This window comes from Neolamprologus multifasciatus, chromosome 1 (assembly GCF_963576455.1).
Source record: "Neolamprologus multifasciatus chromosome 1, fNeoMul1.2, whole genome shotgun sequence".
NCBI classification, from domain to species: Eukaryota; Metazoa; Chordata; class Actinopteri; order Cichliformes; family Cichlidae; genus Neolamprologus; species Neolamprologus multifasciatus.
The window spans coordinates 9669640-9684595 of NC_140439.1; the positions used below are offsets into that span (position 1 = coordinate 9669640).

The window sequence follows — 14956 nt, forward strand, 5'->3', positions numbered from 1 at the left end:
ACAGTACGCACACTAGAAAATAATAATAAAGTTAATCATATTCCCTCTGTGAACCGAAATGGTATACAACCAAGGGATAAGGTGGTAAATTAATAGTAATATTACAGAAGCTATTTTTAGGTCCTGCAAGCATCAAATGGTTACAATCATTTGGTTACACACTCCTGCATCCGTTCTTGTCTTAGCCTGCTCCTTATTTTGTAATAAATAAAACACTATATCAGAGATTGATTATATGGATATCAACAAAATCCAAATCTATAACTAAATTTTAAGGATTGACATAGTACATGGTCAAAAATGCCAGGACACCACCATCTTTTCTGTGCCTACAGAATGAAAAAAAAATTGGCATAGCTAAAGTTTGCTTCCTGATGTGAGCTGCTGTTCCATTCTTCTTCTGGCAGGAACAAACCCTTATGGATGGCCTTTTGTTAGATGTTTCCCACAAGCAACTATTAAGTAAGAAAATCCGCTCACTAGGTTTTCCACAGCTATTCTAACATCTTAAGAGCACCCCACTGTGAATACTGTAAGGAATGTGGCTGGACAAGCATTTGCATTTATTCAGCCAACCATTAAGTAACTTTTACTGTTTTACCATTTTACACATTTTCTTAATGTTAGGCTGTGTGAGACATTTTAAAATCAGTTTTCATCCAGCTTGGTCAAAGATGCATGAACCAGGCTAAAGGATTGTATCATTAGATCATTTAATCAGCATGGTGAAACATAAAAGTCAAGTTGTCATAGAGGCCACGTCATAGACGATGTCAAAGGCAAATACAAACTAGGGAGTTAATTCACCAGTTAATTATTGTCATCACTATTTTTTTTAAACCATCACTAGAGTTGTCATTAATTTAGTATATCAATATATCATTTTCACACAAGACATTCTTACATGTCACAGGCAGGAAAGCAAAAAAATAAAAAATTAAATTAAAAATAAAGTGGAAAATAATATTGTCAGTTTCGGGGTTCCCAATGCTGTGCATGGTGGTTCACAGGAACACTTTAATAAACAAAGCCAATTTTATTAAAAGCATGAGCTGAACATGGGAGAGATAATCAGTTTAAGCTAATATTATACAATACAGACATGTTGGTCAATATGGCGATAAAGTTAAAAAGCAAAAAAAAAGGGTCATTTTGGTTACACAATCCAAGCTTAACAACCAAAAATTCAAATAATTAAACATCAAGTCCACCAGCAAGTGCTTTTGGACAAAAATCCTATGTGCAATAAAGTGAATTTTGAAGAATCTACTTGTGCCTGTGTGACATTTGTGTAGCAAAAACATGCTAAAAAAACATGATTCTGGACGACCTCCCGGCTGAAATAATAGAAGTTGTTTGTTAGGGCAGAGCAAACTGCATTTTACATCTACAGTTATTGAGAAATCTAACCTTGACATCTTGTAATGGCTACAGAGGTATTTAAATTACTGTAAAACAGACTGCAAAGCCATTAAACTGTCCCAATTTTCAGCCGTCTTCACTCAACATAGGAAGAGAAAACAGACTTCACACTTATGGATTTCCATTGGCAGTCCTTTATCATCCATTATGCAGCATTTCAGTGTTACACCGCACAGGACAAGGCATGGGAAACACAGCAATAAGAAAAACATATATATCTCTAGTAAAGTAGTTCTTTCCTGTTGATTCTTGCTCCCTGTTAATAAAGATTTTGGTACATGTTTTTAGTGAGGTTTCCCAAAATCTGACCGGTTAAAGCTGTTGATGTTGAGTACCCATTCAAGGAAGATACTCACACTATTACAGACCTTTAGATCAAGTTAGCTTTCTAACTAGAAATTCAGCTTGACATTTATTGTTCTCCGTATTAGTTACATAGTAGATTATCAAAAATAAAATGTCACAAAACGTCTCCTTTTCTGCTCAAACATTTGACATACTTTTAAATGCTAGAGCGAAATCACAAAAGTACATTTCACTTACACAGTTACAAAGATGGTGTTAATCAAGCCAATACTTTTCATTTATTTGTGAATGCAACTTTGACAGAAAAGGGGTTTTCCTCATTGGGGAAAACAAAAAAAGGCTCAGAGACATGGTAGATTGACTTTGCCAAACTGAAATTTCATCTTTCCTTACATCTTAAAGACAATACCGCCTGTATTTCAGGGTACCATTGCACTGAGTAATAAAACAAAACAAAACACACCATTTCCTGTGAAGGGCCCAGCCTACTAGTCACCTGCAGAGTTGTACTTTCTTGTGCGTTAGCATGTGATTGTACAATCTTGAGGATATTTTTATTTTTAATGTAAATAAATATACAATTTACACTAACTGTAATGGGCTTCTATAAACGACCAAAAAGGTCCCTTATTCATCTGGAAAAACTAAAGTAAATCTATTAAACTAATAGATATTAAAGAAGCCTCCAGTTCTCAGAGGTCTACTTCACATTACCTGAGCAACTACACCAGCTTTTAACTTTTGTACTTACTCCAAAGGGAACAAAATCTATTTGCTGCCATATTAAAATGCATATTACGTATCAACCAAATGGCCCATATTTTAACCTAATGTCAATAAAGTGAAAAGCTGTCGTGGGTCTGATTATGTCCATCTTTTCCCCGTTCTATTGCACAAATGCAAATATCACCATTTTAACTGAATGTGTGACTGTAATCCTGACATTTGAAACAGCCACAGCCAAGACCTGCTCAGTTCCTGTTGATTATTATTGTTAGAGGAAAAAGGATAAAAACCGCACTAAGATTGACAAAACATTCAACAAATATTAAATCAGAGATAACTGGCTAAAGAGCCGAATGCTGGTATTTAACCACAATCACGTCAGTATCTACATGAAAGAAAAACAAAACAAAACAAAAAAAAAGCAAGGTTCAAAGAAAAGTAGGCGTTCATGTTCCTCTTAGGAACACAAAGCCATATAGCAGTCTGAGAGCAAAGGGCAGCGTTGCTCTCCCTTCCCCATGAAAAAGAAAACAACCAGTCCTTGACAAGATCGTCAGAAAGGAGTCAGTGATCTTGCTGGATGCAATGTCTGTCTCAGGCTTAACAAAGCCACGGAGTGTGACATCAGGTTTGCAGTCACTCATTGACGTCCCAGATTTCAGATAGTAGCGGGGGAAGCTTCTTGTCCTGGAGGCGAAGGGCAAAAACCTGCTCAGAGTGGACGCTGCTTAGTGTACGAAGGCTCACCAGCTTCATCAGCATGCGGGGAAACATCAAGTGATCCTAAGGAAGTTCATTTAAAAATAAATGAATAGTTTCCAAAACGCCATTCAAAACACACAATCACTTCACAATATGTGTGTGAAAACACACAAATACCTATTATCAACTCAGCTGATAATGTATAATTGTTGCTGTTTTTAGATAACAATATGTGGTCTACATTTGATTCCTTTCACCACTCAGCTTTATCTAGCACACAACTGCTCTTCTAACAGTTCAAACCCCCTACAAGTCTCAACAATACAATATGACCTTAGTCATGACCTAATGTGCTTGTTGTGATGATGACAGCCTGATTATACTGACGTTCAGTCTGTAACAGAAGAAAAAGCTACAGATATATCTGGTGCTTACATTTGGTCTCTTAATCATGATATAAGAGCGCAGTGCATCCACATAGGGCTGTTGCAGCCGCTCCACCAGATCATGATCTTGCACATTTGGCCGATCTGAAAGCAAATATACACACACACACACACACATTAATCTCTCCTGTTTGTTTATGGAGAAAAAAAACGATCTACTTTGGTAAAATGCGAAGAAAGCCTTCTGAGGGGAAAAAACGCTCAATCTGCAAATGCAAACAGTTCATTTCTCCCTCAGAAGGGAAGGATTAGTTCTTGAAGTTTTTTTCACTATGAGAAGGGTGTGTAGCTTATAAATTCTGACCTGCAGAAAAGATGTTGATAGCAATGAGCAGAGCATATTCGGCCTCGTCCAGGTGCAGGTCATTCATTCCTTTTGAAAACTCAAAGATGGGGTTGATGAACTCAAACTGAAGCCCTGAGGAGGTAAGAGTGGAGAGAGGAAATAAACTGTCATGTTACAAATAGAAACGCACTGCAACTGCACGCTGTGGATGTGAGCATTCTCACGGTAAGGGAACATATGAAAACATATTTTCTATACATCTCTGTAATCTTTGACTTTCTGCTAGAAGGCACACGACACAACCATTAAAGCATTAGATGCAATTAAAGCAGAGTTTTTAATCATTACTGATGGGACTGGTGCAATAAGGTGAATGCAGGGACTGGCGTACATGTGCTGAATTTTGTATATATTATTTCTCCTTTTTAACACTATAAGTACTGCGCTTAAATTTTTGTCATCATAAAGACATTTTGATTCTGACAGATGAAATGCACACACTCTGGTTAAGTAATAAAAACAATTATTTAGTAGGTAGAAATGAACAAATGAACCTGCTTTGGCGAAATCCTCCTTATTATAACTGAAGTCCTTCAGAAATGTAATGCTTTCAATGGCAGGATTGTATCGCCGAGACGTCTCAAGCAGCATAATCTGAGAAAGACAAAAAAAAATATTTTTTTGTCTTTCTGGGCGATCGTGGCTCAAGAGTTGGGAGTTCGCCTTGTAATCGGAAGGTTGCCGGTTCGAGCCCCGGCTTGGACAGTCTCGGTCGTTGTGTCCTTGGGCAAGACACTTCACCCGTTGCCTACTGGTGGTGGTCAGAGGGCCCGGTGGCGCCAGTGTCCGGCAGCCTCGCCTCTGTCAGTGCGCCCCAGGGTGGCTGTGGCTACAATGTAGCTTGCCATCACCAGTGTGTGAATGGGTGGATGACTGGATATATAAAGCGCTTTGGGGTCCGTAGGGACTAGTAAAAGTGCTATATAAATACAGGCCATTTACCATTTACCATTTCAACTACACCAGCCTTTAACTTTTGTACTTACTCAAAAGGGAACACAAAGTATTTGTTGCCATATTACAATGAAAATGTAATAGTCAGTTTGTACACTACAGATTCACAGTTATTAATCAAAAGCAGAAGCAAATTTGCTCAGAATATGTATCCTATGAGTCATTATTTGCTCTTCTTTTTAAACTAAATTTGCTTTGGTAAGTATTTTGGGTTTGCTCATCATAAGCAATGTTAAAGTATACTGTAGTCATCCTTGGATACTATTAATTGTTTTCACTACAGAGCTTTCCTTTCAGAAATATACTGATCATATTACTATTTCCGAGCACTGGGCTCTGTTGAGGGTTTGTTGCTGCCACAGAAAAACAAATACTAGTTCAGAAGGCTTATAAGACCGTCGGCTGCAACAATTTCTAGTAACACTGAAAACAGCTGAACCGAAAGATCAGCAGAATTTTTTTCTGACGTGTTTGAGTCTCACTGGAGTAACTTGGAGTTTGCTTGCTTGATACTTAACAGTTAGGATTTGAGACTTGCACTTGTGTTTACTCCCACCTCTGAATCACAGAGTACTTGCCAAAATGAAATGAAAATGCTAAAGTATTTTTAGTATGTTTAGAGTTTGGTTGTGGATTATTCATAGAGGCAAGACAACAAGGTAGCTATTCTTAGAGGGGCCGAGTTAAAGATCAAGCAATGGACAGCCAATCCAAAGAAAATGGGCTCATAATGAGGCGTCTTAAATCTTTTCATAAAAGGACCATTTCCCCCCCTCTAGTTAGTGTAATGGGTACAATTTAACAAAAGTCACACTAGCAACAGACCTCAATAGTAGATGTCTTCAGTAGAGCAATCTGGTCTTCTCTTGTGAGCTCAAGGAAACCAGGAAGCTGCTTAGCAAAATCCACAATCTCTTGGACTGACATGATTGCCAGCTCAGTGAAGTGAGCGAACCGCTGCTGCCGCACTTCTCGATTCTGCAAATCCTGACTCTGTGGCCAAGGCTGGAATACATTAACAGTAAATATACAGTAGTGAGATAAATCTGACTCTGAGACAGACCCGCCTCAGCATTTGAGACACTGTCTCTATAGCTGCTGCCATTTCAGCTCCAACTCCCCTCTGAAGCACTTACCGTCACTTTTGGTCGGTCAAGGAAAGACCGCTTGTTGCATTGCTTCTGCATAGCCACCAGCTTCTGAATCATCTCCTGCTGCTGTGGATCCAGTGTGGCTGCTTCCTGAGGAGGGGTGGGTGTGACCACTGTGGACGTACGGGCCGTTTCCTCCTCCTGCTGCTTCTTCAGCTTTTTCAGTCTAATTTGCTCCTCAGAAAGCACACCTACAGGTCAAAAGAGGATGCACATCCTAAAGCTCAAGCTAATTAAAAAGTTTCTTTTCATTGTCACGACTTGCACTCTGGCTAGAAACCCACATGCCAACATTGCATGTGGGTTTGCAAGTTTTCTTCATCTCTGATTCATTTGGCGTACAGACACTCACACTGCTCCAGCATCCCTGCCTCCCGACACTTGCGCAGGCGGCACTGCTGGCACTTGCGGCGCATGTACATGTCCATTTCGCAACGACCATTGTTTTTGCAGGAGTACTGGGCACTTTTAATGACGCTGCGCCGAAAGAAGCCCTTGCAGCCCTCGCAGCTCAACACGTTGTAGTGGAAACCAGAGGCCTTGTCGCCACAGACACTGCACACCTCGTTGCCCAGCATCTTTGGAGCAGGCCCCTTCTTTCTTTTCACTGGCTGACCATCTACACACAAATGAAAGAGATATGACACCAATGTCAACTCAAGAAAATGATCTGGGTTTAGTTTAGCTAGTTTCTCAGAAGCAGTCTGTTATGTATGCTCCTTTCAAGAAACGATGGTTACTTCTAGGCCTTGTATCTAAACCAAAATAGAACAGAATAAACACACTCAACGTTACTGACTCATCATAAAGGCCAAACTATAGAATAAGCATGCCTAAGATCAAGAGATCAGAAGGAAATAATACTGGTTATACTGGTCTGTGGAAGTTGTCACTCCACTTGCAGTACAAACAGCCATAACTGAGATGGGCAAGTTTAGTCATGCCTTTTTCTAATTTTTGTATTTAACAACTAGGTCCTGTTTTCCACTCAACTATTTACAATAGTGACAAATACAAGGACACTGTTTCCCCCACCCTCCAATTCTTAATAACCAACTCACAGACGATCCTGTGCCATTGTTTTCATTTAAAAACCAATGTATTTAATGCAGGTTTGATGAAACAAACTTTTAAAACATGCATGGTTCCTACTGCAGTCATCTGAAAGCTGTACCCCCCCTTCTCACCTGTGCTTGCAGATGTGTCACCTGCAGCTGGATCCAGCTTAATGTCATTTGGTTCTACTGGCAGAGGGCTGCTCATCTCAGCCAGCGAGGGGCCATTATGAGGGGGGACGGGGAAATCGTCTGGGTGGGAGAGGTCAGTCAGTGACAGCAGGCCATCATGCTTCATTGTGGTACTTCCACTGCTTTCCTCAACCATGCAGTCCAGCTGCAGCTCAGAGGCCCCATCAAACACCTTACTCTCATCTGAGAGAGACGAGACAAACACAGCGAAAACAATAATCATCGTCCAAAGCCGTTCCACTCGTCTTTATCTTTATTTTGACAGTTGTCTGACATAAACAGCCATGTTCACAAAAACATATACAACATGATGCAGCAATCACAGATTCAATGGTAAATTATGAGCTGGTGAGAAGGGGCCAATGTATTCTGTGCTGGGTTTAATAGGGCATGTTGGACCATTTGCTACGGGAGAGGATAAAGGAAGCTAACAGCACTTCCTAAGCCAAAAGCTTTTCACTTGAACTGCAAACTCTGGGTGTGTCTGAGATGTCACAACTAAAAAGTTCTGAAATCAATGCGTCTCTGCTCCTTTCTCGCTGTCACTCGAGTTATTTTTGATCTGACACTAGTTTGGAAGTTTTTATTGCAATTAAAATAACTTAATTACACATCACCTGTCTTTTGGCAGCTCATTTCCATATGTGACACACGTGTGTGAGGTGAGAGCAGGGAAAGGAGAGACTATTACAACTGTAAATGGCTGAGGTATGCAGCAAAAACTTCCATAGTAAGCTTAAACATTACTTATTATTTCACTAAATTATTTTAGTATCATTTTTTGAGAAATGCACAAACTGCATTTATTATAAAGTAGGATATTTATTTTAGGGCTCTCTCCCCACTAAAATAAAAAGATAATACAATATAAAAAAAAAACATCTTTTATACCCACTCTTGGAATGTAGAGCAAGTACTTCATATAAAGTGGCATAATCTAACAATGACACGTATCGGAAGAATCGGCTCCTGCTCAGGTAAATCTCTCACTTTGGACTGACATGTGTGACAGAGATCGTTCCTCTTACCATGACCAACATCTGGGATATCAGTCACAGACAGCGTGGACATCTTCTGCACAGCAGCTTGTCATTACGAAATCAACACGTACCTGCGAAATGAAAACAACAGGACATTATGCTAAATGTTACTATCACTACAAAATCCTCTGAAGCAAAGTTTTTCCTTGGATCCTACCCGTAAATATGGGTAAGAGCCCCCCTGGACTGGACAAGGACATCTTAAGGGTCTCAATGCAGGTTAAAAACAAAAAAAGACAGTTTTGTCTGTTCTGATGACAGACTTTAATTTCAGGAAATGTATTGTCTTCTTTAAATATACAGTCTGTGCAACCCATGTAGTGAGCCGTTGTGGCTACAAAGCATTTCTAAAAAGAGAGTTTCACAGACAACATGTTAGCAACCACCTGAGACATACTTAAGTGTGAGTGACTCTGGTAGAGCTATGCCACAGAGTTACAAAACAGTCAAGTGTGAGAAACACACTTAGTTCTCTTGAAACCTCTTGGTTAGGTGTATAATTAAGAAAATAAGGTTGTGGTTTGAAGATATCGATGACAAGTGGATTATTATGCTGTTACGCAGCATAACACAGTTCTTAGAAAGAATTAAAATAGATCAAGGCTTGTAGTTCTGGCCACTCGGAGCCTGGCTATAAAGATGTGCATACAGCAAAGCCAACTGGATGTAAAAGCAGAAATGAAAGCATGTCATGTGCCACATATGGATACATTTCAGGAAACTGAATCAGCAGGAGGCTATTTGGCTGTTCTTAACCAGCCTACAAGAAACAAGCAAGTTTGGAAATGAGGGCCGAGTTATTTTTGTGACAAATAAAAACGATAGTGTTCAAACTTTCTGACATCTTTGTCACACGGCATGATACAGAACTGTATTCTGTCTGCACATCTAATGCAGTTCATTATTCAATCCTACAATTAAAAAAAAAGTATTATAATCCTTTTTTGGAAATGTTTTTAAAGCAACTACGGTCACTCTTGGTTCACTTCAGAGGCTGTAGCTGATGACATTTTGAACTTTACTGCCTTACATTTAAGGATGCTTCTGATATTTAGTCTACCCCCCCCCCCCCCAACACAAATGTAGTGCATAAACTAACCAATTGGTAAACAATAAATTACTCGACAACTTAAACTACTTTATTTGATGTAATATGCTCAGTGACTGGAATAAAGACTGTAAAGGTCTACTATAGCCAGAAAGTAACGAGCATAAAAGACATAGGCATCAAATTTATGGAAACTTATGGTATGCCAAATGGTGCAGGTCCTTTCTGTGGCATTGCAACCTCAAAAACTGGCTACTCTGCAAAGCACCTGCTTCATAAATGGTGATAAGGACTCGGCAACCACTCCTGCAAGATTTCATAACATAAAAAAACCCACATGCAGGTAGTTGTTCTAGTTGGTATAACTATGTAGGAACATCCGTACTTATAAGTGTAACAGTAGTACTTTTCCATACAACTATCATAAAGCCTTTCTGTGCATTTTAAAGTTCCCCATGTTTCCAACAAGACAAAGAAAGACAGAGAAAAGAGAATGAAACTGTGAATATATGTGACTGAAATTACATAACTCTGCTGGGGTTATGCCAGTTCAAAAATTAAAGGGAAAGCCTGTAATAAAATGAAACAAAGAACACAGCTACTATGGCGGTAATGTTCCTAGTCTCACTGATAAGCTTTTACATACCCAAAGAAACCAGTAAAATGTTACTGTTCGTAACAGTTAAGCTAAAAGATAATGAACACAAAACGTCTGTTGGCATAAAGAGGCTTTGGTAACATTTCTATGATAGCAGTTGTGATTGTTACACCATGTTGGCTAATGGCACTAAAATGAGGCTATGTATGAATAATATCAAGTTTGCCTTTCAAAGCATGCTGGCAATTTCTAACATTTACTTTTCCTCACTGAAAACCCAGCTTTGGTTTGATGATAAAGAAAAACAAGGTCAACGACTCAAAGCCCTTATCAGCTAGAACTGAACTGCGAGACCGACTGTGACAGGCACAGCGGTGGAATGACCTTACCTCAGAATCTGGTGTCTTATTTATCGCCTATCCATCTTTCCCATTAGAGTCCACAACAGCTTGCTGATATCTCTGCGGTGATGCTAAGGACTAGCTTGCCTGATGATCCTTAAAAGGATGCCAAAACCCCTGTGACTTGTTGGGCAGAAGTTTAATGACTTGATATCTCGAAGAGGGCAAGTACGAAAGAAGACAAGTCCCTTTCTACAATGCCCTATGGGAGACAGGAGGGAAAACACACAGAGAGACGGGGAGGAGGGAGGGAGGTGAAAGAGGGAACACCATAGGTTACTATTGGTCATTTGCACAGCTCTTAAATGCACACAGGGTTGTGGTGTTCGATTCTTTTTCTCCAAGTATTAGAGCCACCCATTTTCAATCTTTACAAGGTTCTTACTCCATTTTTCACCAGTTCTGTCAAAACATAGCATCTACTTGTCCTCTCTCTCACCACTCTATACCTTCCTCGCAAAAATGCCACACAGTTTATGAGAAAAAAGAATTTTCTAACATAAAACAGTGAATTATCACTCATCCATATATTTTCTTCCACTTATCCAATTCAGGGTCATTTCATTAAGGACAAAAAAGCCTAACCTGGGGGTTTGAGGTTTGAAACGAATGATATTCAGAATATGTTGATTATGATGTGTTATTCTGGTCATACAAGTCTAAGCTTAGTTGATTTACTAGTTAAAATGTACAATGATCGAGGGCATCGTGGTCTCCCGCGTGAATTAACTTTTGCTGTAACAATTCCTATCTGCATGTGACCTTAAGTCATCCCCGCTCTTGTCTCGCAGATAAAGTCCAATGTCCCCTGCAACTTATCAGTCAGTCACCTTTGACCATGTTTCCACAGACTGTTGGAAATTAAATGAGAACACCAACAAACAAACACAAAAGAAACAAAGAATCGATGCAACTCTAAAATCGCCCATCAGTAACAACTTAAATGCAGTTCTTATAATGATTTGTACCTGGTTTGGTCATCATAATCTTTTATAGTTGATGATCAATCTAGAGTCAGTATTATAAAATGCAGAGAAAAAAAAAAAAAACAGAGAAAGGACCTGTTCTCCGTTTACACTCCAGCAAGTCAAACATCAGTCTGCTCTTTAATAAACAATTTGAGGCCAAATAAAATTGATGGGCGTCAAAATTAGGCTTTTATAAAAAAAAAACTTGTGTGATTATCTAGCAACTAGTATTTTTGCATGTGCCAGTCAGATAACTAAATAGTAGAAATTTAGAAAACAAATTGTTCATTTGGTCATATTTAAGTTTAAAACCCCTAATAAAAATGTCCGTGTTCATTATGGGCTTTCTGAGTCTTCAGTGATTGTGAACTGAGAAGTAATATGCAAACAAAGCTGCTGAGAAAGATTCAAATTACTGCGCGTGTCAGCAGCCAGAGTGGCGGGGAAGACTGAATGTGAGAAAACACGGCGTGAGAAGGTGCGAATCCAGTGTCCGAAGACAGCATGACTACAACTGGGAAACATCCCTTTCTCAGAGTAACAACGGATGCAACTCTCTACGGTGAAGCAGAAATGGATTACTGCACTCAGCAACATCTTGGTGTGAAAGGAAAGAGTCAGTGCTTTCATAGATCACAGATTCCACAACCAATCAAAGGCACACAATGTGGTGGAAGAAGAATAGAAGAAGTGTATTCACTTGCAGATCCACCCAGATGTTTTCACTTCTTTAGCCTCGATACTTCTCTTCTGAGTAATCTTTGGTGGAGCTGTGTTGGGAATTAAGTCAGGTCACCGAACTAAAAGATATGATAAAGATATGATAAAGATGTGATAAAGATGTGATAAAGATGTGATGCACCCCGCTGTGATAGCAGGTGCAACAGATGTCACCTCTGCACACAGCACTTGTCAGGAAAAACAAGTGAAACCACCTCTACGGGTGGGGCAGGTGCATCAAAGGGTTTTCACACTGAAAACAAGCACATATAGGGATGAGGGAGTAAACAGCCTGCCTGGCTTGTCAAGCTAAGGTAGCTTTAGTAGTAGTGCCATTAGTTTTTTGTTTTTTCGCCCTTTGCAACCATAGTAGGAGCACTTGAAAGCGCAAGTGAAAACTCTTACCACGTATGACAAGTATCGTTTTGACAGTACCGGTATACTGTGATGTGGCCGTTTTGACCGCAGATTTGCTGCTAACATTAGCTTAGTTAGTTAGTTAGTTAACTAAGCTTAATGCCACTCAAGTAGTAACAAACAAACGCACACAGCTAGCCTCAAGTTTGGCTTGTAAACATCAGCCAGCTTACATCGACATACGTTAAACGGTAAACATGCCATCAACACTGCTATTAAAGCAAAACAACCAGGTGTTTAGGTGAGATTAGCTTCTTGGTCGAGCTACACAAGGCCAGTATCGTTAACGTTAGCCGAGAAGCCCCGCACACCAAACGAACTTCCCATAAACAAGTTTAACTTAGCTAGCTTGGCTAAGTTAACGTCTCTGGGTCAATAAAAACGTTCAGAAATGACACAGAGCTGCGTTTTTAGACTCACCGAGGACTTAAGGACTTTGGGGCTGCTTGTTAGTCGGGCTACTGCGTCCGTGTGCGATTCCTGGCAAGGGCTATAACAACATAAGCTAACATGTTAGCTCGCTAGCCAGTGTCGTTCTATCATGTGATCCAGCGGCCCCGGGGAGCTCCGGCTGCGGCTGTCGCAGCAGGAAGCAGGTTTCATCAGGCAGAGGGGGACGGGGCCGGGGGCTTCTCTATCCCGGATTTGGTCTTGCAGGCGCGGAAAGCCCCAGCACATTAATCGGCCACAGGGCCCACTTGTTTAGAATTATAGCCTTTTAGAACACAGATTTTTTTAAAAAATATATATATATATATACATTTAATTCAGGTCCTATTTATTTATTTACATACAGAAAAAAAACCCAAAAGTCGTTTAAATTATACTTAAATAATATTCAGTCTCCCCTTTTTCCTTTTTCTTTTTTTTTGTGCTTTAGGAATTTATTCATGATTTCATAATCAACTAAAATGAAATAAAATTGTTGAATTTGGACCCTCTATATGACACCGATAAATTATTGTAATAATGTAAGATGCGCCTTGGTTGATGATGCTGCAAACTGTGAGAAATTTACAGGGAACCTAATAACAGAAGGACTGCAGCAAGTGTGAACGGGGAGGTTTATAACATGGCAATAAGCTCTGATATGACGTATGGTTTGGAGATGGTAGTGCTCACAAAAAGCTGTTCAGATTTTCACTGGGAGTGACCAGAATGGACGAGATTAGAAATGAGAGGGACAGCTCAGGTTGAGCAGTTTGGAGAGAAAGTTAGAGAGGCAACGCTGAGATGGTTTTGATATATCAGAGGAGGTATGGTGGAAATGTTGAACAAAGGATGCTGAATATGAAGCTACTGGGCAGAATTAAAAGAAGAAGACCACAGTGAAGATTCATGGATTTAGTGAAAGAGGACATCAGAAAGTTGGTGTGACAGAGGAGGATAGATAGAGGGTGAGATGGAGGCAGATGACCCCTAAAGGGAGCAGCTGAAAGGTAGAGAAGAAGATGAATTTGTAGAGGGAACCTGGTGTTTGTATTGGTTGCTGCTGTAATTTATAGTCCATCTTTATACCGTATGCACCTGCTTATACATGTGTAAGACTCTGAGAACATATGGGGTCTATCCCTGTACATTTTACAGAAATTGGATGGATCACAGACTTTATACATACTTCTATTTTCCCTTTCTTATTACACTTTCTTTTCCATAATCCAGCACAAAGTCTCATGACCCTCCATTTTTCCCATAATAAATCTGTAATAGGACACAAGGCTGCACACAAGCGTGAAAGCCATGCCCGATGTTTTCTATACCAGTTTTCTATACTCATTTTATTTGTGATTTCCTATGAGCCTGTGAAGAGACTGTGAAGGTCATATCACACCAGTAAAATAACCCACAAGTCCCCTAGCTGAAGTGATCAAGTATTCAGCATCCATCTCAGTACATCTCAGATGTTTATTTCTGGTCCACTGAACTTTTAAATGAGCAGCCATCTTTGGGGGATTTTTGCTTTGTAACCCTACTTAAATAGCCCTGTATTCTAGTTTCCCTTTATTGTCGCCCTTCTGTATGCACAGTGTATACAGCGTATGTAGACAGTATTCAGAGTTACAACATGCCCAATAAAGTCACTGCGCCTGCTCAGCTTAATTCCACTGTTATACTAACACTTATTTGTTCAATTTGGTAATCAAAAACACCCATATCACTCCTAAGTCATTGCAGGGCAAAGTCATTAAAATTTTTTGGTTAACATGGTAACCAACATGACTGAGGAGGACACATAGTGGATGGGTCAGACTTTTGGAATAAGAGGTCATTCATCAGCTTGTTCCGCTAGTCTGTAAGCACGGCCGTTATTGAAAATTGCAAAACAAATGGAAATGTGTTGTTAAGGATATTCTGCACTCACTGTCAACAGTTCTAGTGTGTGTGGTGGATTCATTGATTCACTTCTGCACCTACAGAAAATGTTTTTGATGTTTGTCTCGTTAGTCTCCTGCGTTGTGTCTGC

General features: G+C 39.7%; 1 protein-coding gene across 4 annotated transcripts; it reads right to left on the bottom strand.

Moving 5' to 3' along the window:
• Positions 1 to 696: 696 nt before the first annotated feature.
• Positions 697 to 13084, bottom strand: nr1h3 (nuclear receptor subfamily 1, group H, member 3). 4 transcript variants are annotated; one of them, XM_085154286.1, is made up of 12 exons: positions 12913 to 13084; positions 12056 to 12155; positions 10376 to 10589; positions 8329 to 8411; positions 7241 to 7483; positions 6406 to 6672; positions 6039 to 6244; positions 5728 to 5907; positions 4443 to 4542; positions 3907 to 4020; positions 3592 to 3686; positions 697 to 3237 (listed from the first exon to the last, which is right to left on the bottom strand). In XM_085154286.1, the coding sequence occupies exons 4-12, from the start codon at positions 8369 to 8371 to the stop codon at positions 3091 to 3093; spliced, it is 1395 nt and encodes a 464-aa protein (XP_085010412.1). In that variant the 5' UTR covers positions 8372 to 8411; positions 10376 to 10589; positions 12056 to 12155; positions 12913 to 13084; the 3' UTR covers positions 697 to 3090. The 4 variants fall into 4 exon arrangements, with proteins under 4 accessions (XP_085010412.1, XP_085010421.1, XP_085010431.1 ...); XM_085154295.1 differs by lacking the exon at positions 12056 to 12155; XM_085154305.1 differs by lacking the exon at positions 10376 to 10589.
• Positions 13085 to 14956: the final 1872 nt, after the last annotated feature.